The sequence below is a fragment of the Talpa occidentalis genome, unplaced genomic scaffold (genome assembly GCF_014898055.3).
Source record: "Talpa occidentalis isolate TD23 unplaced genomic scaffold, MPIMG_talOcc4v2.1 talOcc4.5, whole genome shotgun sequence".
In the NCBI taxonomy this organism is placed as follows: Eukaryota; Metazoa; Chordata; class Mammalia; order Eulipotyphla; family Talpidae; genus Talpa; species Talpa occidentalis.
In genome coordinates, this window is record NW_023604861.1 from 89363283 (window position 1) to 89387629 (window position 24347).

General features: G+C 34.8%; 1 protein-coding gene across 5 annotated transcripts in view; it reads left to right on the forward strand.

Moving 5' to 3' along the window:
* Positions 1-24347, forward strand: part of CTNNA2 (catenin alpha 2) — a 1153910-nt gene that overhangs the window by 115346 nt on the left and 1014217 nt on the right. For all 5 annotated transcript variants that reach the window (XM_054701781.1, XM_054701778.1, XM_054701779.1 and 2 more), the window contains exon 2: positions 10430-10536. In XM_054701781.1, coding sequence (XP_054557756.1) covers positions 10435-10536 — 102 coding nt within the window. In that variant the 5' untranslated portion in view covers positions 10430-10434. The remainder of the gene's footprint in view (positions 1-10429; positions 10537-24347) is intronic.

Sequence of the window (24347 nt, forward strand, 5' to 3'; positions counted from 1 at the left end):
GTTTGGCCTGCTTTTGCAATCTGATGAGTCAGGTCAAGTCCCATATCACCAATCAGCATTTAGCAAATCTGATAGACCTTGATGTGTCTTTTTTTTTAGTTTATAAAAAATTATTTAAGTCCATTTAATCTTCTATCCCATGGGCATCCATTCACACAGCTCTCTTCAGCAAAAGAAATTGTGTTTTAACAACATTTCCATTATGTCAGTTCTAAAGGTTAATTTAGAGTAAACCTCGATGTTTCCACAGCACCAGTCTGTCTCTTAACTGCATTGTGTGCTAATTCATATATATTGACTGAATGATAAGTGAATGAATGAATACACAAAGGAAGCGAGGGAAAATTGGAGCATGTGGGATTTGACTTTTTACTATAATACTGAAGGCATTTTGAGGGAGGAAACCTCTTTTTGTTTTGTTTTTCAAGTAAGTGGCATTAAAGGTGGTACATTCTGAATTGTAAATTTTCTTTCTGCATAAGAACCACTGTGGTATTTTATGTTAACTACTGTTAATTGTGTGTGTGATTGTGAGATGTTAACTTGGCAAAGAATTAAGTCCAGGAGTATTCATGACAATTTTATTACATGCCCAATAGTGTGCCAATCATTGTGAAGGAGAGTTTCTGTACCAGTGTATGTCTATTAGAAAGGTAAAACCTAAGAAACAAATGGAACAAAACACAAGGCAATCTGTAGTCAAATGAAATATTATGTGATAGTCATTTTTATCTGATGGGATACCAATAGAACATAGAGAAAGGAAGAGCCACTAGCCTTGGGGGAAAAAAAGGCAGTTTGGGTCATAGGGGAGAAGGAAGAATTCCTACAAGTTATTGGGGGCCAACTTGTAGAGCTTGGACTTGCATAGTTTCCACATGTTTCTCATGTGGAATTTGGCAGTGAACCAAAAGTCAAGACAGACAGACCTCACTAGTTTGCTGAGGGAAACCCTAGTTACTTTTTCCTGAACAATAATGATACCCAGTTTTAAATTTTTATGAGTACAAACTAGTGATTAAGATGAAGTACTAAATTGTTTATTTTTAAAATATGTAAATTAAAAATAAATAAACTAGGTTCTCTAAACAATATCAAAATGTCATTTTAGGTCTCTAGCTATGTATTGAACAAATGTGTCTCAAAACTTGTCTGAAATATGTCTTAAAGATCTATTCCAGAAAATGGATTCCACTGTTGAAAAGATTAAAAAAATTGATACTTGAAAATTTAAATATATATTTCGATCATATTTTATATGTGTATACTTAAGCATTTATAAAGGATCTAAAACCCTATTCTATTATACAAATGTTAGAAAAGAAGTAAAAACAAAAAAATCATGCCCTAGTGAGCTGTAATCTGATATGTAAAACTAACGTAAGCTTCTTAACAATGAATCAACCAAGAATAAAATGAAATCTGTTACTGACTATAAATCCAGTAGCAATTTAGGGATTATGGAGAAGATGCAGTGTGAGGATATCAGAATTTGGATGTTGGAGGCTGAGAAGGAAGATGTGGTTCAAACCAAGTTGGTGCAGAAGAGTTATGTTATGAAATAAGATCAGAAGTATAGTGTTGGCCTTGTTACAAAGAGGACCTGGAATTTGTTGTAAAAGAATGTTAAGCATTCCTTTGGTTCCCTTAGAAAAGGATTGTTTCAGATAATTAGTTTGGGTTGAATTATGCAGCAGAACTAAAGATAAGGAGAACAGTTTAGTTTGGTAGTAATGTCACTGTAACCTGAATATGTAATGTTGAGATTATGGTGAAGATGAGTTATATTATTATTACATTTGTAATTCTAATTTACTGAAGGTTAGAAGAACACAGTGTAAATTAAATTGTTAAAGAAGCTGTGTCCCTATTAAATATTTTGAAGTCACTTAGGGTTATAAAAATAATTTTTTAAAAGTATGATCTCTGAAACATTAACAGATTTATTTTCAAGTTTTGGAATCTATTGTATTACTCACATATGAATTTCAGCATCATTGAAGAATAATAAACAAGTCGAACAATGTTAATTTTTGGTAATGTATATTTTGTTTAGAAAAACCAAGTCCCTGTTAGGACTTTGGAAACCTAAGATAGCATATAGAGAAAGTACTACCTACCTGAATATCACATATGTTCACACCCAAATGGGAAAAAAAAGCCATAATTTAGGAGTAGATTGAATCTGTTTATGCTCCAAAATGAATTTAAATGATGAGACTATAAATGTAGTAAAAAGCAAAGAAATGAATGTGACAGATACTGGTTTTCATTTTGAATTTCAAATTACTGACTTTCTGTTAGCATACTCTAGAAGTAGTGAATTTCTATTAAGTTGGCACGTAGTTTTAAATTTTATGAGTATGCTATTGTAAGTATAAAAACCCATTTCAGTAAGATATGGACATGGTTATTTCTTCTTTAATCAGCAAGCTCTAGGCTATGTATTATTAGTCTAAACTTGTCATCCTGAAAGTCTTCAGGATGTGAAGTTTCTTTCCCTATTCCTTTTTTGGTGAAATTTTACTTATTTAGGTGAAAGAAATAAGTCTCTGAAGAGGATATAATAATTTGATACTTATTTAATTTGTGTTTTTTAAAAACTATTAAGATAATCTTTAGTAGGCATTTATGCTTAGAAATGAAGAATTATTACAGCCTTTTGATATATTAGAATTAGACTTTGTTCAGCAGTATTTCTTTATGTGCTTTGTTAAAAGGAATGGGTTTACCATAAATAGTGGTCTTGAAGATATTATAATACTTGAGGATATTGTTACATTTTGCTTTAACAGTAGCTGAGATAACTACTCCGCCTTCCTTCCATTGCAAACAGCAAAGCATAGTTAGAAATTACATGTCACTTCAGTTTTGAACAAGAACAGTGATGGATCCTATAATTGCAGGAGTGACTTGCATCTTGGGTCATCACTCATTTCACTGAGGCAGGGCTTTGAATGGTTATTATATAGAGAACATTGAGGTGTGGTGCACTGCCTCCTTATAGTCAGGGCAAAAGAAAATAAGCTTAATTGAGCAAAATATATGGAAGCAATAAACATTCAGGACTTCCCATAGTTAGGCCATGGAGCCAGTTCATTTCTACACCTAGGGTAGAGAAGAGTGCCAAATACCCCCCTCACTGCTTCCATTTAGACCCAGTTCTGTTGCAGCAGGGTATATTCTGGTGAACCAAGGTAGTTTTATTACTTAAGGATTTTTGAAGGATAATCAAATGTTTCCTTCTCTTTTTGTTACTCAACTTCTGCTCCTGCCTCTGATATCTGAATATACATACCCTGCACAATTCTAAAAAAGAGCTCCTCTTAGCATAGGTACCTAGATATCGGGGGTAACTTCCTTTATTAATTATAGAAAATGAGAACTACTATATATTTAAGTTAACATATTTGGATGACTTATTTTTATAGTCCTCAAATAAATCCAGATTATTTATTATTATATCTTTGGAAATAATATTTCTTTGGAAATATATTATTCTCTTTTTCAAAAGCAATTTTTAAACTATTTCTGCTTTGAGTGAACTAAAAGGGGTGATTCTCTTCCTCTGTGACTTTATGTTCTTGACTGTGATCACTACTGAGGCAGTGATTTTAACCAAAAAGCTATCTCCCAGCAGTGCTATCAGAACTTTTGGGGGGTTGGCACACCTGTGTCTTGAAAACCAAGTGTGATTTTCATGACAGTCAACTTCCTGTTGAGAATCACTTCAAGGTATTGGATCCCCTAAAAAGCATGAATAAATTTCAGAAAGCATAATAAAGCAATTACAGTTATAATTGTGAAAATAAATGCAATGTTATAATTACTAGTCCCAACATCACTAAAGAGAAGTTGCCTATCTTCCTGATCACTGCATCCCTGCTGGGGAGTGGCTGTGTTCTGTGATTGCAATAGTGATTCTCATAGTAACATTCCAGATGTATCTGTATCATTTGGGAACTTGTTAAAAAGGCCAAAGGAAAACAAAAGCTATTTCAGAAGCTTTCTGGGTAGGTCCTTGGTATTTTATGTACGAACATGCCCTCCAGGTGATTGTGATGCACACACAAATTTGAGAGCCATCTGTATTAGTTACGATTGTTGCTGTAAAAATGTATTACAAATGTGCCCCTTAAAAACAATATAGATGTATTATCTCATATCTCAAGGGGTCAGAAGCCCCTGCGAACTTGGCCTGTTTTCTGCTTAGCACCTTACAAGTTTGGAAACTAATGCATTGATAGGAATGTGATTTTTACCAGAGACTCTGGGAAAGTATCCACTTCCAACCTCTTTTGGGTTTTTGGCTGAAGTCAGTACCTCAGTAGACATGAGGTTCCCATTTCCTTTCTGATAGTCAGCTCACAGATTCTTAATAGTCTCCCAGATTTTAGCTCCCAGAATCTACCCACATTCCTTATAATTCTCTATACATAGATGGAAACTGGGGTGCTGGTGGTGAGGCGGTGGCTAGGCCAGCTAGTGACCAACGTAGGTAGCATCCTGGTAAAGCCAAGAGAAAGAACCTATCATGAGTGATTCCAGGTAAACTGGATTTTGGTCCTCTTGGCCTTGTCTCCCTTGTGTTATACTTGAGAAGATGATTTGTCATATAGTAGAGGGAACTTTGCAGATATGATGAAGGTTAATAATCACTGGAACTTAAGGAGCTAATCCTGAACTCTCCAGGGGGCCCATTGTAGATTGGAGCCCTTAAAAGTAGATTTCTCCTGGCTCAGGGTAGAAGAGACAATCATAGAGATGTAGCCAGAAAGATTGTTAAAACCTAATTTATGACCAAGGTGCCACCTACACAATGGACACAGAAGACTTTCTTTAACATATGGTACTGGAGAAATTGGATGACTACCTGTAAAAGGATGGAGTTGGAGTACTCTCTATCTCCATATATAAAAATGAACTCAAAATGGTAGTTAATGACTTAGATGTAAGACCCACAACAATAAAATACATAGAAAAAAACATTGGTGGTGCATTTCATGGCATCAAATGAAGGTGTTTCTGGAGACAACTCCTATAGCAAGGGAAGCAAAAGAAGTAGCTGGTATTACCTCAAATAGAAAAGCTTTTACAAAGAGAAAGAAGACGTAAGTAGGTTGAAGAGACATTCTACTAAAAAAGAGAAAATATTCTCATATAACTAACAAGGTTAATATCCACAATATCCAAGAAACATGTTCATCTTAACAACAATAACCAATTAATAAATGAACAGTAATTCTGAATATAGTTCTCCAAAGAAGATATCCTGAGGTGCCAATACATATGTGAAAAAATGTTCAACTTTTTCATTTTTTTAAGATTTATTTATTTATGCATACAAGAACTGGGGTACAGGCCAGAGATGTGGGGGTGAGAGGATTCACCAGAGACAGAGTGGGGAACAGAACAGGCAGAATGACTGAAATACACTGCTGAGGAAAGCAGCGGGCAAGCCAAGAGAGGTCTGCTGTGCCTTGTGTGTAGCTCCCTGGCCAGGGATTGAACTCGTGCTGCAGTGACAGTGGATAGCTTCATAAGTTGTGTCTTAACCCCTTACGCCACCAGGGAGGCCCAAAATGTTCAACTTTAATAAGGGAGAGGCTGTCAAAACCACAATGAGATATCAAGGTGAGAATGGCACATATTTAAAAGTCCCCTAACTAGTGCTAGAGAGGATATGGGGAAAGAGGGATCCTAATATATTGCTGAGTGGATGTAAACTGGTACAGTCATTTTGGAAAGTGATCTGGATCGACCTTTAACAACTAAAAATAAATATGCCATATAATCCAGCAATTCTACATTTGAACATTTATCTAAAGCATAATAAATTGTCAACTTAAAAAACAATATATGATCCACAGTGTTTTTGCAACATTATTTAAAATAGGAAGTGCTCACTGATAAGAACTGGATCAAGATATGATACAGCCACAAAATGGAATGCTGGTCAACTGGAGTAAAGACAAAATGTAACATTTATAGCTAATTAGCACATATTGAAGGGAATTATGTGTAGTAAAGCAAGTCAGAAAGATAAAGACACATATTGGGCACTTTCATAAATGAGTAAAACAAGAAATCAGAGTCCATGGATTGACAAGGCAAAATAATTATAAACTAGAGGACACGCAAACAAAGTAAGGATTCTGTGGTTAAGAAGGAGAAAGTTCAAAGGGGTATGAAGGATGGTGGTGGGGGAAAAATATGAATAGGAGATAGGTATGCTGGGCAGGATATTGGTGAATGAATAGGGAGAAGAAAGAGTAGGGGTGACTGTTCCAGGCACTGGGAGCAGATTATACAAAGGCTTTAAAAATAAAAATTAAGGGCCTCCCCTGGTGGCACAGCAGTTGAGCGCTGGGCTGCGAAGCTGCCCGAAGCCTCTGCAGTGCCGGTTCGATCCCTGACTACTGGCGAGGGTCTCCCATGGCACGCAGACCTCTCCTGATGTACCTGCTGCTCCCCTCAGCAGTGTATTTCATCAGTCTGCCTGTTCTGTTTCCTACTCTGGCTCTAGTGAATTCTTTCACCCTCCTGCGCTTCTGACTGTACCCAGTGCTTGTATAAATAAATAAATAAATCTTTAAAAAATTAAAATTAAAAAGCGAGAGAGAAAGAGAGAAATGAAAGGCTGGTGTGAGTGACTACACATTTGATTTTTACTCTTCTCATTGTTCCACACAGAAGGATGTAAATCTCAATCCCTAAATTTAATGAGTGCTTCCTCCTTCTTCCTAGTGATAATTAATTCAAGAAAACATACTTAAATTTTGGTAAATAATAACAATAACGACTAATATTTCCAGAAATGTTTTCTATTTATTAAGTTATTTGATCCTCACAACAAACCTACAAAATATTAATCCTGATTTTTTATTTGAGGAAACAGACTCAGGAAGCATAGATAATTCAGTGATATCACAGCGTTGATAAATTGTTTGAGCCAAACAAGTCTGACACCATTGTGTTAGTTACCTATTGCTAAATAACAGCTAATGACAAAATCTCCATAACATACAGCAGCAAGCTATTATTTCTTAATCCCACATCTCTGTTTTGACTGGGAGTTGGCTGACCAGACTTGGCTTGCCTGGGTTTGGCTCCAGCTGCAGCTTGGCTTTGTATTTGCTGTCTTTCTTCATTTTTGGACCAGTGGGCTATACCTGACTCTCCTGGCAGAAGGCAGCAGCACAAGAAGGCAAATAGAAGGCAGCAAATTTCAAATGTCTAGTGAACATCATACTTCCTAGCATGCTTTGGCCCAGGACCAGGAGCCATAAGATGGGGCAAGTGGTGTCTTCTCATAGAGGTGTGGGGTGTTTAGGGAATGATCATCTGGTCTTTCCTAAATCCTAAACCCTATGTGTTTTCTTCACTCTTCATAATTTATAAATATTGAACGTTTAAGTAGGATTTATATTCTCAGTTGACAGTCAGTCATCACGTGCATGACTGTTATAACTGCGGGGCCACATACCCTCAGATTTTGTTCTAGAGGATGATTGTCTGTTTTTTCCCCTCTGCTGTTGTCTATACTTATGAGCACTCCAGAGGCAAAGGTCATCAGTAGTTGGATCTGTGTGACTATAGTTATGATCACTAACCTGGAAAGGAATAATTATTTTCTTTTTTTTGGATGAGGGTTTTGATGGGGAAATGTTTCTAATTCAGGTCTAGTACATACAGTAGAAAGCAAATAAGTCTACCTAAAATAGCAGGAGAAGAAACACTTCTAGAAACAACAGCCATTGCAAGGTTTACACTAGCTCAAGTACTGCAGTCAAATGATCTTTTTACCTTCATCTACCTTGTGCTCAATAACTGACTCAAAGCTTGGATGTGTCTTAGGCAATTAGATGGAAACCTTAGATATCAGCATCTTAAAGCTTTACAGGTAGAGACTTTGTACCCCCACCCCTTTGGTTGTTGCTAATTTGGGGTGTTAAGCCAAAGTGAGAGATTGTGTGACTAAGAAAAGGTCATTTAATGTTCTCTATGACTAGTTTTTCCCCTTCAGGAAATTAATGTGTTATAAGCTTTCCTTGCCATTTGCTTTTGAATTTTAACTGTGTCACAGGAAGTGACTCAAAAGATTGATACTCAAAGGAATAAATTAAATAAGGTGATTTACCCAGTAACTTTTGTCCTTTCAGTTTTAGATTTACAGGGTCTCTGTGATATTAAGGGCTTGAGGCTCTGTCTAATTTTGCTTCTTGGATTATAGTTATCTTGATGTCTTTAATGTTTCCCAGTTCTGCTTGATGCATGCTAGATTAGTTTCTGATGTGATTGCACCAACATTTTTTTCTCACCTCAGTATGTTTTAAGTGTTATTTCTCTACAGTTATATATGAGATCATTCATAAAGGATTCTATGTGCCTTCCTTGGTCTACCAGCTTAGATTTCCAAGCATATACATGTAATAATGGCAATTCTTTACATAGTCTCTCCCAGTTTCGTTCACTATTGTGTTAAAAAGACTTCACATCTGCTTATCCAAATTTCCTATAAGATTTTTTCTTTTTTTTTTTTTTTAAGATTTATTTTAGCATACACAAACTGGGGTATAGGCCAGAGGTTTGGAGGGGGTGAGAGGATTCCCCAGAGACAGAATGAGGAGCAGAACAAGCAGACCTACTGAAATACACTGCTGAGCGGTACAGCAGGTGAGACAGGAGAGGTCTGCTGCGCCTTGTGTGTCAACTCCCTGGCTGGGGATTGAACTCATGTTGCAGTTGCTGCTGATAACTTGATAATACTGAGAATTGACCTCTGCACCACGAGGGAGAACCACCCATAGGATTTCTTGTAGATGGTCATCTCTGTCCTACTCATTATTCCACCAGAGTTTGAAAAATGTTTTTAGAGAGCTCCTCCAGAAGCTTGGAATAATTACATCATACTGGACTAAGATCACTTGGACAGATCTGGCTTCATTAGGAGCAAAGGTAGCTTGTGTAAGTAGAAAGCATCCAATATCTTCATCCTTTCATAGCTCAAGGTGTGCTATCCAGCACCAGAATTCTGTGCATTTCAGAGCTGCTACCTGGCAGTTGGCAGTATGAAGGGGAAATGTGTAAAGTGTTTTTAGATTTTTGGAGGACAGGCAGCATATCAGTGCCAATTATTGTTGTTGTGAAGGAACCCAAATCTAAATTGGTCTACATGGTTGGATCTCTATGCTTAGTTTATTTAAAACATGGCATTTGGAGAGAGGTAAAATACCAACACACTGTTTTTTTGTTTTTGCCTTTTTTTCTCTCCTGAAGTAAATTTGTTGGATTTATTTGCAAAAGGATTAGCTGTAGCAGGGAGTAAAGAGGCATGTGCTTATTTTGATAAGCCTTCTTTGTAGTGTTAATTCTAATAGAAATTATCTACATTGATTTATAAGCATGAAATTGAATAGGGACATTCATTCAAAAGAAGAGAATAGCTATGAACAGCTTGATTTATGATAGTATTAAAAGAAATGACTTATTTAGTTTGTACAATCTAAGGTTGCTTGTCCAGTGGTTAGTTGTCTAAATATATTTAACAAAGAGCAGTCAATTTCTTGGTGAGAAACACACCCCGGGTAGAATGTATAATTTATTCTATTGAAGCCAGGACCATATTTCGTGCTTAATATGTGGGAGGCAGCTACTTGCACATCAGTGGTTCTTAGGTAGGAGGGAATTGCTTTTGAATGAGATAAATAACCTTATTAGGCACTAATTTTATGGGATAAGAATGTAAATGCACTGAGTAATCAGAGAACATGTAAATAGCAGTATCCTAATTTTTAGAATCATTGCCCTTCAGTTTTAAAGATATCTTTTCTCTTTAAGAGAATGAAACCCAGCTGGGATGGGAAATGTAATATCCTCAGTGGTCAATTACAACACTAAGAAAACAAAGCAGACTTTTGTTATGACATGGGTGATCATGATGGGTTTACTTGGCTTCCTGAAAGTCTTTGCTGGTCTCTGCATACTAGCCTTAGCATCCATTCTTCATCTTTCTTATAGCCCTCTCTGAATTCCTTGATCACAACATGGGCTGCTCTGAGTATAATCATTGCCTGCCTCAGTTAGTTGTGTCTGCCTTGAACATGAGCTCCTTGAAGGCAAGACTGAAGTCTTCTCTAGGACATAACAGATGAATGTATGTACTAAATATTGAGTGAGTCAAATATTTCAGGGTTACTTAGGTCCCAAGAACTTGTCTATTGTATACATATGCTCTCAGGAGCCCTCAGTTTTAAATCTGACTCCAACATTACCACCTTATGCAATTCTGGTTCTGATTTCCCCATCTCTACCTTGACGTGGTTGGACTAGATAGATAATCTTCAACTATGTTCTAGGTTTCGATGATTTATTCATTTTTGATTCCCAACAGATCATTATTTCTAACTGATTTTGTGTGTTTCTATAGGGAGCATGACTTCGGCAACCTCACCTATCATTTTAAAATGGGACCCAAAAAGTTTGGAAATTCGGACACTAACAGTAGAGAGACTTTTGGAGCCACTTGTCACACAGGTAAGGGATTCTTCAAGATACTTTGTTACATGTGTATTTTCCTATTTTGATTATATCTTGATTCTCCAAAGAACTTAGAAATCCTTAAGAGCGAATAATCATGCCATAATACTGATTACTGAATTTATATTACTGCCTGAACTATGGACAATTTTATTACCCAATAAGATTTGAAGTGCCTTTTAAAAAGTCTTCATTTGATTTTTTAAATTAAGTTGATGAGATAATTAAAAAGGGGGCCTTGGTGAAGGGTGTTCTCATTTGCGGTAATGGGTTCAAAGTCTAAATAAACCATTCCTAGCACAGTTTCAGATGCTAATGCACAGTTAAGAAAAACTGTATTGACTATTTAAGAGCATAGTATATTTACTAAATTATTTTTTCAAGTTTACAAGGGACAATTCATCATGTTGGAATTATGAAATATTCCATGTTTGTATTGTTACAGTTGTCATTTTTCTACCAGATGACTGTCAACAGAAAAATATATCCTTTGGATTTCCAAGTTTTAAAAGTTATATTTTAGTGTTTTGTGAACCATACACTTTACTATATTAATTGAATATAAATGAAATATGAAATTTCAAGATTATAATGGTTTATTTGTAGAGAAAGATGGTGCCAACCTATGGGTTTCCTATAGCTGTTATAAAAATTTATCATAAATTTAGTGCTTGAAGTGTCTTATGGCTTTGAAGATCAGACGATATAGTCCCAGTATTGAATGAAATGCATTTCCTTGCTTTTCTACCTTATAGAGGACACGTGTCTTCTTTGATCTGTTGATCCCTGTTAGAAGTCAGCAATATAGCTTCTTCAAATCTATCTTTAATTTTTTTTCCAAAAATTTATATATTTATTTATACGAGCACTGGGTATAGTCAGCAGCGCGGGAGGGTGAAAGAATTCACTAGAGCCAGAGTGGGGAACAGAACAGGCAGAATGATGAAATACACTGCTGAGGGGAGCAGCGGGCGCAGCTGGAGAGGTCTGCGCACCATGTGGGACCCTCACCAGTGGCCGGGGATCGAACTGGCACTGCAGAGGCTGCGGGCAGCTTTGCAGCCCAGCGCTCAACTGCTGCGCCACCAGGGGAGGCACTCTCTTTAATTCTTAACTCTGCTTCTCAGCCTACCTCCTTCATGATGACAATTATGATTATACTTGGACCCACTCAAAAACTCAAGAATAATCTGCTCACTTCATGATCCTTAGCCAAATCATATCTGAAAAGTATCTTTTACCATTTAAAATATCATATCCTAAGGATTAGGAGATGGGTATCTTTGCAGGTCACTACTCAGTTTGCCATGGTTTTCTCTGCCTCCCCTGCCATATCAGATTCATACCCTTCCCACCTGAAAAACACATGACCACACCCACAGATCATCAAAAGTTTTCAACCATGAAACTCAAGTCCAAAATATCATTTTAATTTCATCTGTTTGAAAGTTCCAAATCTCATCATCTAACTAAATTAAGTATGGGTAAGGTTTTGGTCATAGTCTATACTGGAACAAAATTCCCCAGTCATCTGAATATCTGTGAAACTAGTTGTGCTCCCCAAAACATGGGCTCTCAAAATGCATTGGTGGGCAAGGCATAATATAAGTTACAGACACTCCTATTTACAAAGGGAAAAAATGGAAGGAAAAAAGGTACTAGTCTCAAACAATTTAGAAATGTAACTGGGCTAAATCTATTAGATTTTAAAACCTGGAAATGATCTTCTCTGAATTGAGACTCTACCTCTTGGCCCTTGCTTCTAGTATTGGTTCTCCATCCTAAGCATCATTATTCCCTTTTCATTAAGAGTTACATATATTTTTAGCTGAGTATTATGATCAGCTCATTTCCGTATGTAGAATTTTGTGAGTTTTACAGCCAGTTTAAGTTTCATCCTTCTTCTTGCTCTTTCAGTCCAAACTGGCAGTGTTTCTACTGTTACAAGAAAGTTCTGATTTTCCCCTGCATGTCTCTGGGATTCACTCCATTCTACTTCAAGATCTTTCCTAGATGCTATTTCAATTTTGAGCCTCTGCTGAAATAGCTGAGGGAATCCATGAATCACATTTCTAATTTGTTTAAAAAGTTCCTTGTATGATGGAATACTCTGAATTTTTAATCCTTCCAAGGCACTAGGCAAAGGTTACCAAGACACACATTGGCTACTCTGTAGATTGGCTACTTCTCCATTTCCAATAATGTTTCCTCTTTTCCTTTTGAGCCTGTACCTGTATATTCTTTATTTCCTATATTTCTTTTTTTAAAAAGATTTATTTATTTATGCATACAAGAGTTGGGGTACAGACCAGAGATGCAGGGGTTGAAAGGATTCACCAGAGACAGAGTGGGGAACAGGACAGGCAGACTGACTGAAATACACTGCTGAGGGGAGCAGCAGGCAGGACCGGAGAGGTCTGCTGTGCCATGTGGGTTGCTCCCTGGCCAGCTGGGGATTGAACTCATGCTGCAGAGGCTGTAGATTGCTTCATAATGCAGTGCTTAACCCCTTGGGCCACCAGGGAGGTCCTTATTTCCTATATTTCTACTAGATGTCTGCTTCTAATAATTTAGATACACTCTAAGGTGATATAGTCTTTCCACACTATGTTCTTCACTTCTGAGTCTTTACCAGGAGTAAAAATCACATTTTTACCAACAGTATATTTAAGGAAATCTAGGATTTTTCTATCATGCTCCTCCAAATTTTTCCAGTCTTATATAGGCTTCAGTGATATCTTTGGGGACCTGACCCTAGTAATGGAAATGAAAGCACAAGTAAATAATTGAGACTATATCAAACTGAAATATTTCTGTACAGTGAAAGAAACTGTCATAAAAATGAAAAGATACCCTACTGAGTTTAAGAAAACATTTGCATAACATATGTCCAACAAGGGGATATTATTCAAGATCTATAAATAATTCAAACACCTCAATAATAAGGAAGCAGTTAGTCCAATTGAATAATGGACAGATGAACTGGATACCTCTCCAGTTCATATAGATGGCCTATAGTTACATGAAAAAATTAATTGTCAGACAATTCTGGGCATTAGAAATTGTAATATCAAGGTGTTTTTAAGTCTGTTTCTTTTATTATCCGGGAAATTAAAATCAAAACTACAATGAGATATTATCTCACTCCTGTGAGAATAGAACATGTCAAAAGTAGCATGGTAATAACAGGTATTGGGGAGGGTGTGGAGAAAAGCAAACTGTTTACATTATTGATGGAAATGTAGTCAGGTCCAGCCCTAATGGAAAACAATATGGAGGGGTTTCTCAAAAGATTAAGAAATAAATCTACATGTTCCAGCCATTTCTGCTCCTGGGTATCAACTCAAAGAATTCAGAAACACTAATTTGAAGGAGCATATGCACTCTGATGTTCATTTCAGCATGATTAGCAATAGCCCAATTATGGAAACAACCTAAGTGCCCAACAACAAATTAGTCGATTAAGAAGGTCTGGTATACATACTTAATGGAGTACTATTCAGCTATAAAAAGGAGATGAAATCTTACCATTTGCTAAAATGGTATTTACCATTTGCATGGATGGTACTGGAGGAGATAATGCAAAGTAAAATAAGTCAGAGGAGAAAGGCAAATAGGGGATGATTTCATTCATATGTGAGATAAAGAGAAACTAAGCAAAGGAACAGAAAGTCAAAACTAGAATAATATCTGTGATTGTAAAATTGGAGCTACCAGAATGAGAGGATGTGGGAGAGGATCAAAAGGATGAGGGCATCCAGAGGACTATGGTGAAGGATATGGGTGCTTTGGTGGTGGTGTTATGATGTAACACACTTATGAAGAGGTGTGACCCTATACCTCCAAATAATATGTGATGTTTTATACCATTGTTATCTAAATAAAAATATTACAAGAATTCTTTTCTAGCCTTTGTTCAGTATTAATTCTGATGTCACTACCACATTTTTGGGTATTTGTTACAACAAATACAAATAGAGTATTTGTAACAAATCACTGCAATTCTAGTAACTTAAAACATCAAAATTTATTGCCATACAATTCTAAGCATCAGCCATCCTAAAATCAAGGTGTTTTTAGGTCTGAGTTTCTGAAAGAGGAAATTCCTTCTCATTTTTAGCATCTCGAGTGCACCTGCATTCCTTGGTTCTGGCACTTTCTTCCATCTCTAAAGCCAGCAGCCAGAGTATTTTCAAATCTCTGACTTTGTATTCTATCCTTATATCTCCTCCTCTGAGACAACCCTTCTGCTTTTTCTTATGGGGATCCTGATGATTACATAAGGACCACTGCATATTCAAAGATTCTGGCTCTTGAGATCTCTAACATAATCACTTCTACAGTCTCTTTTTTACCATTTAAGCTAACAAATTCACAAATTCTTGGGATTAGGGAGTGGACCTATTTTGTATGAAATTATTGAAGTATTTCATTATATTTATCCAAATTTTTTATTTTGTCATGATTCTGGTTAGTGCTATAAAAATGTCTAAGAAATAGCTAATATTGACAGTATGATGGATTTGGGTATATGTTACCTACTTAGATTTTGATCTGTAGACTAAGGCTAATCCATAAATTGTTATTAGTCTGTGGTATGCACAGAAATTGTAAGTAAGCACTTTCAACTTTTTTTTTTACTATTTTATGGTGTAATTTCATGTCTTTGAATCTAATCCTAAATTTTGGGCTTTTATTTTTTAATCTGTTTCAATTTTTTCAATTATGCATTTCATTAGATTTTGAAAAAGCTTTGGTTGTGAACTATTGGAATGAAAACATGGTCTTTTATCACAGATAACTTAGATTGGTTTAGGAGATATTTTGGTGTTAGAATAATTTGGTCTAAAATATAGTTCCATTAATCCACTTTAAAACAGACTACCTTTTGCTACCCTTGGCATTTTCACTTCAGATTATATATCAATATATTTAACACTCATCATATAGATTAAATGAAACATAATAATTAAAGCAGTGCCTGGTATAAAGTAAATTATATGTAGTTTCCATTTTTCTTTTTTTAATGACTATATATTCAATCTCAATTTAGCCATAAACCAATACTGTATAAATCAATGAGAAGTATATGAATCGATAATCATAAACAGCACAATATGATACATAAATTATCCTTTGTTACTTAAAATAGTCTTATGTGTTTATTTGTTCTTGTACTTATCTAAAGAACAGCATGTCTAAGATTAAATTAAAAAAGTTTTCTTTATCATATCTTTCAGTTCAATTGCCTAAAATATTTTTGCCAGATTAAGCCAACAATTAAAAATATTTATGAAAATTAAGAGCAGTAAACCTTGTCATTCATATTTGTTCACTTAACACAATAAAATGCTAAAAATTATTGAATTTCAGACAGTGACTTTGTAATGTAACTAGTGTTAACTTCCCTCAAATCTCTCCTAATATATAAATGAGTTATTTTTCTTCCTAGTGTTCCTACCCTAATTTTAAACACAAAAGTGATTCTCTAAAATTTTTGATTTTCAAAGCAGGCTTCTCTTTATATTATTTCCCTGTAATACTATGATTATCCAATCAAGACTGAACATTCTCTCTACTGGAATGAAACCTTAATGATAGAATTGATTTAGCTGTTAACCTTTGGAGGCCACAGGAATAAGAAAATAGAGAAAAGAAAATATTTGATAAAAACCCCATGCTCAACATTTAAAACAAAAAAGAGAACTGAGAGAGATAAACCAAGGCCCTGTTTTTATCAAACACACCAACGTACACACAACTTTATGAACTGAATAAAGCTCCTATTTAGTGTCACTCTTGAGTGACATCTTATACCTGTAATTGTCCTGCATTTTCTGGTCAGAATGAACAGGGATGAAATAAACACAGGAAGTTAAGTCATTCTCAGTAAATTTCACTCATGTCAGAATAATGGCTTTAGGAATTTACTGTTTATAATTATAGAAACTATCCAACACAATATTACCTTGGTTTGTTTAAATAGTAAATAGTTCTCCCTCAATTAAGTACAAATGGGGACTGTTGTGGTTTGAGTTGGGAAAACTGTTCTCTGCAGTGAATCCCTTCTGTTTTGAATCATAGTACCATCTTCATTTTAATCATAATGTATATGAGGGTGCATATTTCTCTTACTATGTTAAAATACCAAAATTCCATTTAGAGTTTTTTTCATATTATAGATTATGAAATTTCAAATGAGAAGTAATTTATTTTTGTAATTTTAGTTCTTGAAATTTTTTTTAAAATTTATTTATTTATACAAGAACTGGGGTACAGGCTAGATGCGCAGGAGGGTGAGAGGATTCACCAGAGACAGAGTGGGGAACAGAACTGGCAGACTGACAAAATACACTGCTGAGGGGAGCAGCAGGCGAGACAGGAGAGGTCTGCTCACCATGTGGGACCCTCGCTGGCCAGCAGGGATTGAACCTGCACCTCAGAAGCTGAGGACAGCTTCACAGTGCGGCACTCAACCGCCTGTGCCACCAGGGAGGCCCTAGTTATTGAAATGTTATCTGAACTTTTTATGAGTTCAAAAAGCAAAGATTTTTAATAGGCCACATTCTGTGATAGCAAGCTTTATTAGAAAACTAAAACATGTTATTTGGTAATTTTATTAGAAAAGTAAAAACTTATTGGGAAATTAAGATACACTCTTAAGTAACTAAAAGAGAACTAAAAGAAAACTAAAAGAACTGAGAACTAAAAGAAAATGACAAACTATATGAGTTAATGAAAAAAAGGACCTCTTTCTAACAAAATATACACACTCAGTAAAAGCTGTGTTCACTATAGAACTTTAACTACAGATACTTTATTTTTTTTAATTAAGGAAGAAAGATAGAAACAAACTAAGTACTCATCTTAAGAGGAAAAAAAACCATAAAGCTCTAGGAAAGAAGAATATAATAGCTAAAAAAAAGTACTGTAACTAAATGGAATCCAAAATGCAAAAGGATTAAATAAATTCCAAATTTGATTCTGTTTGAAGTGGTCAATAAAAATTCCTTAATTATAAATAACAAATATGGAAAGAATATGTGAGATTATGAATGATGAAGCAAAAATAACTTGTGAAATAAGAAATGAAAAGAAACATAATAGGATATAACATGCAATGTACCACCAATGACACATGAAAATTCTATAGTGATACATGGAACCTAAACTTAGATGGTAACCATAACATAGTATATTCAGATGTAAAATTATAAGGCTATGCAGCTGAAAGTTATGTAGGGTTACCTCAAAAAATTATTTTAGAAGACATGAAAATCTAGAGAATGGGAATAAGTGTCTAGAAAAATTTACATTGCCAAAATACATCCATGAGATAGTGGAAAACTGTAATAAGTAATAGAAATACTAGAAAACTGTTTAAAGTCCTGCTTTCACAATGGAACCATATGGATGTAAAATTGAATATTAGCAAAGATTAAAAATGATCATTGCAGTATTATTTAAACTACCACCTCAACCATAGAAAAATATAGGCAACAAGGCAATCATATTTTGAATAATCATAATTTTAATATTGAAAATTTAAGATTTTTTATCTTTTCAAAAGATGCTGATGAATCTATATCATTTCTCAATTTAAATACAAAAAAATCCTACCTAAAATTTCATAAACATCATCTTACAGAGTATTAAAAGTTCAGCAAATAGGCATATGAAAAAATGTTCAGCATCACTTGTAATCAGGAAAATGCAAATCAAAACTACAATGAGATGCCATCTTACACCAGTCAGAATGGAATATATTAAAAAAAACTAGCAACAACAAATGTTGGCGAGGTTGTAGAGAAAAAGGAACTCTCCTGCACTGTTGGTGGGAGTGCAAACTGGTCCAACCACTATGGAGAGCTGTGTGGAGATTCCTCAACCTACTAAAGATAGAGCTTCCATATGATCCAGCAATTCCACTCCTAGGTATTTACCCAAAGGACACAGAAACATTAATTCCAAAGGGCACCTGCACCCCTATGTTTATAGCAGCACTGTTTACAATAGCTAAGCTATGGAAACAACCCAAATGCCTAAAAAATAGATGACTGGATCAAGAAGATGTGGTACATGTACACAATGGAATATTACTCAGCAATCCAAAAAGATAAACACATGCAGTTTGCAGCAACATGGATGGAGCTAGAAAGGATCATGCTCAGCGAAGTAAGTCAGAAAGAAAAAGAAAAATACCAGATGGTCTCACTCATAGCAGGAATTTAGAAAATCTAAATAAGGGACTGGGAAAAAGACTAATTATGATAAAGAAAAAATCAAAATCAACAAGCAGCTATAAACCAGAGACATAGTATGGGGGGAGGAGCAGAAGAGGAGGGATTATGGTCAAAATAAGGGGGGTGGGAATTGTATGCAGAATATAACCAAAATGAAAATGCATACATTGTACAAAAATGAAAAATAATGTAAGAATTATATAAAACAAAATAAAAAATAAATAAATTTTAAAACCTAAATAAATACGTATAGTTGCTTAAAAAAAAGGTGGGTATAAGGTCAATTATCATGCTGTGTTATGGAATCTAAGTTGAACAAAGGAAAGAGCAGGAGAAAGAAAGGAGGATGATCTCAATGATACCAAAAAATTGTTAGAGCAGGGAACTGAGAACGACAACTGAAAGTAAAAGAGGTTTGGAGGTTTCCACAGACAAGTGGGGTGAGTGCAGCAATGGCTTTGGAAATGGTACCATATTTGATAGAGTGACTAGTGCAACATATGCAAAAGAATGGAGATGAAAGTTACTGGCTCAGATGTGGATGGATAAACTCTTAGAAGTGGAAGTCATCACTGAGGACAAGCATTAGGGTAACCAGAAAGATTGTTGGTTATGATCCAAAGTCTCCAAAGAGTAGGAATGATGGAACTAAGATTAAAGGACAGACTCTTCAGCATCCGTTCCTCTTCACCTGACTGCTTCCTTCTTGAGCTACTGCTACCCTAATGTTCACCTGACTTCTCCTGCTAAGGAGTCCCTTTTGATTTCCTCACAAATAAGCTGAAGGAGATGAGGAGGTAGTGAGATCAAGAAAAATATAGGGTGGATATACATGGGAGCTGGAAAACTAAAATTGCTGATGGGGAATCCTCTTGACAACTTATTCCTCATGGAGACTTCTCATTAGAAGTCATGAAAACACCATTCAGGGAGAGAGGCCACAGAGGAACCACCTGCCAACACTGTGACAAATAAAATGACTCAGGGAAGATTGCAAGGTATACCAATGGTAGGTCCCTGCCTGGGTGAAAAAAAGGAAAAAGATAACAGGAAGAGGAAACATACATTAAATCGGCATCTATTATGTGCCAGACTTGTGTAAGGCTTTGCAAGGTGGCATGCTCCACAAAGGTACCACCTTCAAATGCAGATACCAGAGATTTTATTCTGAAAATTGCCTGGCAGATAACAGTGTTACAGATTGGATTGTGACCATCCCACCAAATAACAAATGTTGAAGCCTCACCCCCAATGTGCCTATATTTAGAGATAGGGTTTTCATTGAGAGAATTAAGGTGAAATGAGGTTATAAAAGTGAAGCCCTGATCCAATAGAACTGGCATTCTTCTTAAAAAAGGAAGAGACATTGTGGGTTAGAGCATAGTGAGAAGGTGGCCTCTTCATCAGGGAGAGAGGCTGCAGAAGGAACCACCTGCCAACACCTTAACCTTAACCTTGCAGCCTCCAGAACTGTGACAAATAAACTTCTGTTGTTTAAGCCATCAAAAAAAAAAGTTCAGCAAATATATTACAATATATACATGGTCTATAGTGGTGAAATATGGGTGAGTTGGTGGTAGGTGCACTATGGTGGCCGTGCCTGATGGGGTATCCCAATATTATCTCAGTTAAAAAAATTAAATTAAAAGCAGAATTTTTAGGAATATAAGAGGTTTTTTTGGAATATATTGAGAGCCTGTTACCATGAAAAAAACTTTCAGTATCTCAATAAATTATACCATTAGATACAAAAAAGATATTTTGTAGAATTTTGAATTTTGCAGACATTCCTAATTAAAATATGAATAAGATTAAACTTTTTTAAAACTTTTTTTTTGTTTGTTTTTTGCATGTAGAACTGGGTTGTAGGCCAGAGCTGCAAGGATGGTAGGATTCACCAGAGACAGAGTAGGGAGCAGAACAGGTGGATTTACTCAAATACACTGCTAAGGGGAGCAGTGGGCAAGACAGGAGAAGGATAAAACTTTTAAATTACAGGAATGTAGTATAAAATGTAACAGATAACATCCTGTTAAAATGATATGATTTATACCATTAATATTAATATGATTTTGTGGTTAGATGGCTAGATGTAAGATAAACATGAAAATAAATTATTTTTAGCTATTCAAAACAGCTAAAATAAAAAAAAACAGTAAGAATTCTCTTTATAACTAAAGAAATTAAAGGGTCAGTTCCATTCCTATATGAAATGTATACCTTTTATGTATAATGTATAGTGTTTATGTAATGTTGTAGTTCTTTAATACCATTTAACTAGAGATTATATATGCAGTCTTTGAAGTCAAAGAAGATTAATTGTGGGTCTAGTATTCATGTTGACATTTCTACTTAATTATTTAATCTCTCCTCAAAAATAAATTGTATTTAAGAATAATAATTTACACATCATCATAGGATTATTGAACTGATACATAAGATGGTGAATTAAAGTGATTAGTGAAGTGTCTGACAGTATTCTTATAATAGTAAGACATGTTTGCTCTTAATGCCATATTCTTCATTGGATTCATTGGATATTTTCTTTAGAAAAATTTTAATTCAGATGTAGTAAAAGAATGATTTCTTTGCTGTGTTTTATCCAATAGCAGAAACCACTTAAGATATTGGAAACTCAACCATTTCCATTTCCATAAGCTGATGAAGATAAGGCTGTCACAATAGGACAGAATGGAATTTGCTGAAATACTTGTCCCTTATTTTCTTTTACAAAGATGAATCAAGAACTTAATAAATAACAATGAGTATCTGATAAAATAATGCCACTGGTGTTTAATGAGATGTTCTAACTTGGCATAATAGGAAAAGAACCTGCTTAGAAGAGGAATTCTCTTTAATCATATCCAGTATTATTTTGAATAGAGTCCATGGGATCCTATTAGTTGGGCTTAGTGACTTTGATAGTTTGGTCTTTCAAAATTTTTCTCAAAAAGTTAATAATTATCTTAAAAGCTAAGTAATTAGAACTTCATATAATTGAAATGTTTTACAGCTTAAAACCTCACTTTAATTATTTCATATATACTTGATTCTCTTTTGATTTTCATTATTTATAAACGAGCCATCTTCATATAACTCATGAAAATAGTTAATTTCTTGCTATTTTTATTCAGGAAATCAGTAGATTTAGAATTAAAAACATGGAATTAAGAGCTGTAAATGACTCTAGATATAGACCAACAAACACTCAGAAATGAAGTAATTTCTGAGAAATAAGTCAGTGTGTTCATTGTTATGCACTCTTACTAACACACTTTACAAAATAAAGAATTTTATGTATAAGAATTTTCCAAAGGAAAATGAAGTTGCATTGTTATCCTTTTCCATCTGTCCAGAAGAAATCATCATTCAGAACTACTTTAATACATGGCTTATTCATGAGATTCAAAGATTAAAATATTTGGGGTGGTTTCCATGGTGACACTATAATGTTAGAATAAGTTCGTGCATCCTTGTCACAGGATTGAAATTATATGAAAATTAATGGGTATGCTAAAAGCAAATTATGTGAACTATATTAAGATTGTTTATTTCTTTGATCGGTATTATGTAGAGCATAATTAAACTGGTTTCAAATACTTTCCCACTTTTATTGTTTAATCTCACCAAGTTCCATTTTAATTTTTGAATGATAACTTACTTGCCAGGAAAAATGATTCAGTCTGGTCTTCAATAAAAGTTTATGTGGGTAAATGGACTACCAAAAATATACTATATGATACCTCTCTGTTTTGTTCTTTGTAACATATATTAAAGATACAATTTGAAAACAAGTAATGAAATGATAATTTAAGAATTTATATCATATATTTAATTGAAAGACTGTATTTTAATTGTTTTCTAATTAGTTTCATGTTTTAATCTTAACATTTAATAATTTTATAGTAAACACATATACCTAGGTAGTTATTATGGTGGATGTATACTTCTGGCAGTTATTTTGTTCTCCACTTCAGAATTGGGAGTTCAGTTGAATGGTATATTGTTTGGCGTAGATTAATTTTTGTTTTGAGATTATGTTCAGAATTTTGTTGTCTGCCACCAGGTGGGAATGATGCCCTTTGTTGAATGGACAGCTGTTTTGGCCATGTTTTGAATCCTGAGTAGCATATAGAGTCCTTTTAAGAAAAACAAAACAAAACAAAATTCTCCAAATTCTAGAGTGTATGTAAAATAGTATAAATGTGGAATTATGTTTATGTGTATGTTTGTTCATAAAGATATTTGCGAACTAAGTATCAAAAACACAAGAAAAAACAATTGATATTAATGTTAATTTAATGGATGATGTTTTGCTGAAACTAAAACATTGTATATGATATCAATATGTTGATGATGACACCAGCTCTGGGTCTTCTGGGTGTGGCAGAGACCCACAACCATATGCCATGTGATGAGTCAACTTTCCCCCTGCCTTTAGGACCAACTACAGGAAATCACCACTATTGAGTGCACCATGAGATCATTTCACCTTTGCTTAGCTTGAATACATCACAGGTACCAAACAGCATCTATCTCTGTTCCCTTCTCATTAGCCAATGACAATAAAACTTAAGCTGTAAGTCATTATCATGGTTTTAGAATACAAACTAACATTAACAATGACACAATTCCTCTCTCTCCCATGAAAATACTCTCAATAACTTTTGGTTGAAGCACAGTGATTTATTTTATGAATTCTAGTAAAGGAAATCCCACTTAGTAGTAGATTTAGAACAAATCTTAGACACTATAAAAGAGAATGTTCTACATATTTCCACAATTTATAAATTTCTTGCTTTTATTAAAGCAAAGGGTTTTTTTGGTTTCCCCCACATTTTACTAAGACCTAGTTCACCAATCATTTTTGTTTCACATGAAGTGCTTTGGGGCTTGCCCATAACTATGACTTCAACTGTTAGATTATGTTTTCTAAATTGACATAATTCATTCTTATTGCTCTACTCTGAGTTGGCGTTCTTCTCCATGGAACTAACCACAAATAATCTGGAGCCTCTGAAGGTAAAGGAAAAAGACCCTAATGTTTCTAATTACTTAGTGCATGACACTAGACTAGTTATTTCTAAGAGTAGTCATTATTCCTCATGTCACCTTGGTAAAGTTAGGATATTTTCTCCATTTTACAGATGAAAATAGAATTTCATCACATAATCAAAGGTCTAAGGTGTGTAGCACCTAAGGGAAGTATACCGAAAATACTGAACTGTAAGTAGTTAGTACTGCAACCACAGAGACTAGATAAAGACTAAAGGACACAGCAAAGGAATGAATTGAAGCTATGAAAAGGGACGAATTCCCAAGGAAGAGGAGCAAGCAGATGATAACCAAGTGTGTTCTTACATCACTGTATGATTTAGTATCTCTTCTTGTTTGCATCATGTAATTCTTCCCCAAATCAGCTGTTCACTGACATACAAACATGACCTAAACAAATTCCTTAACATTCCAATAAACAGGGTAAACTAAAAATCCATTTTCCTATTCAATAGTTATTTTGGTGAATAGTTGTTTTGGGTATATGTGAATAACTTAACTTCAAAATAA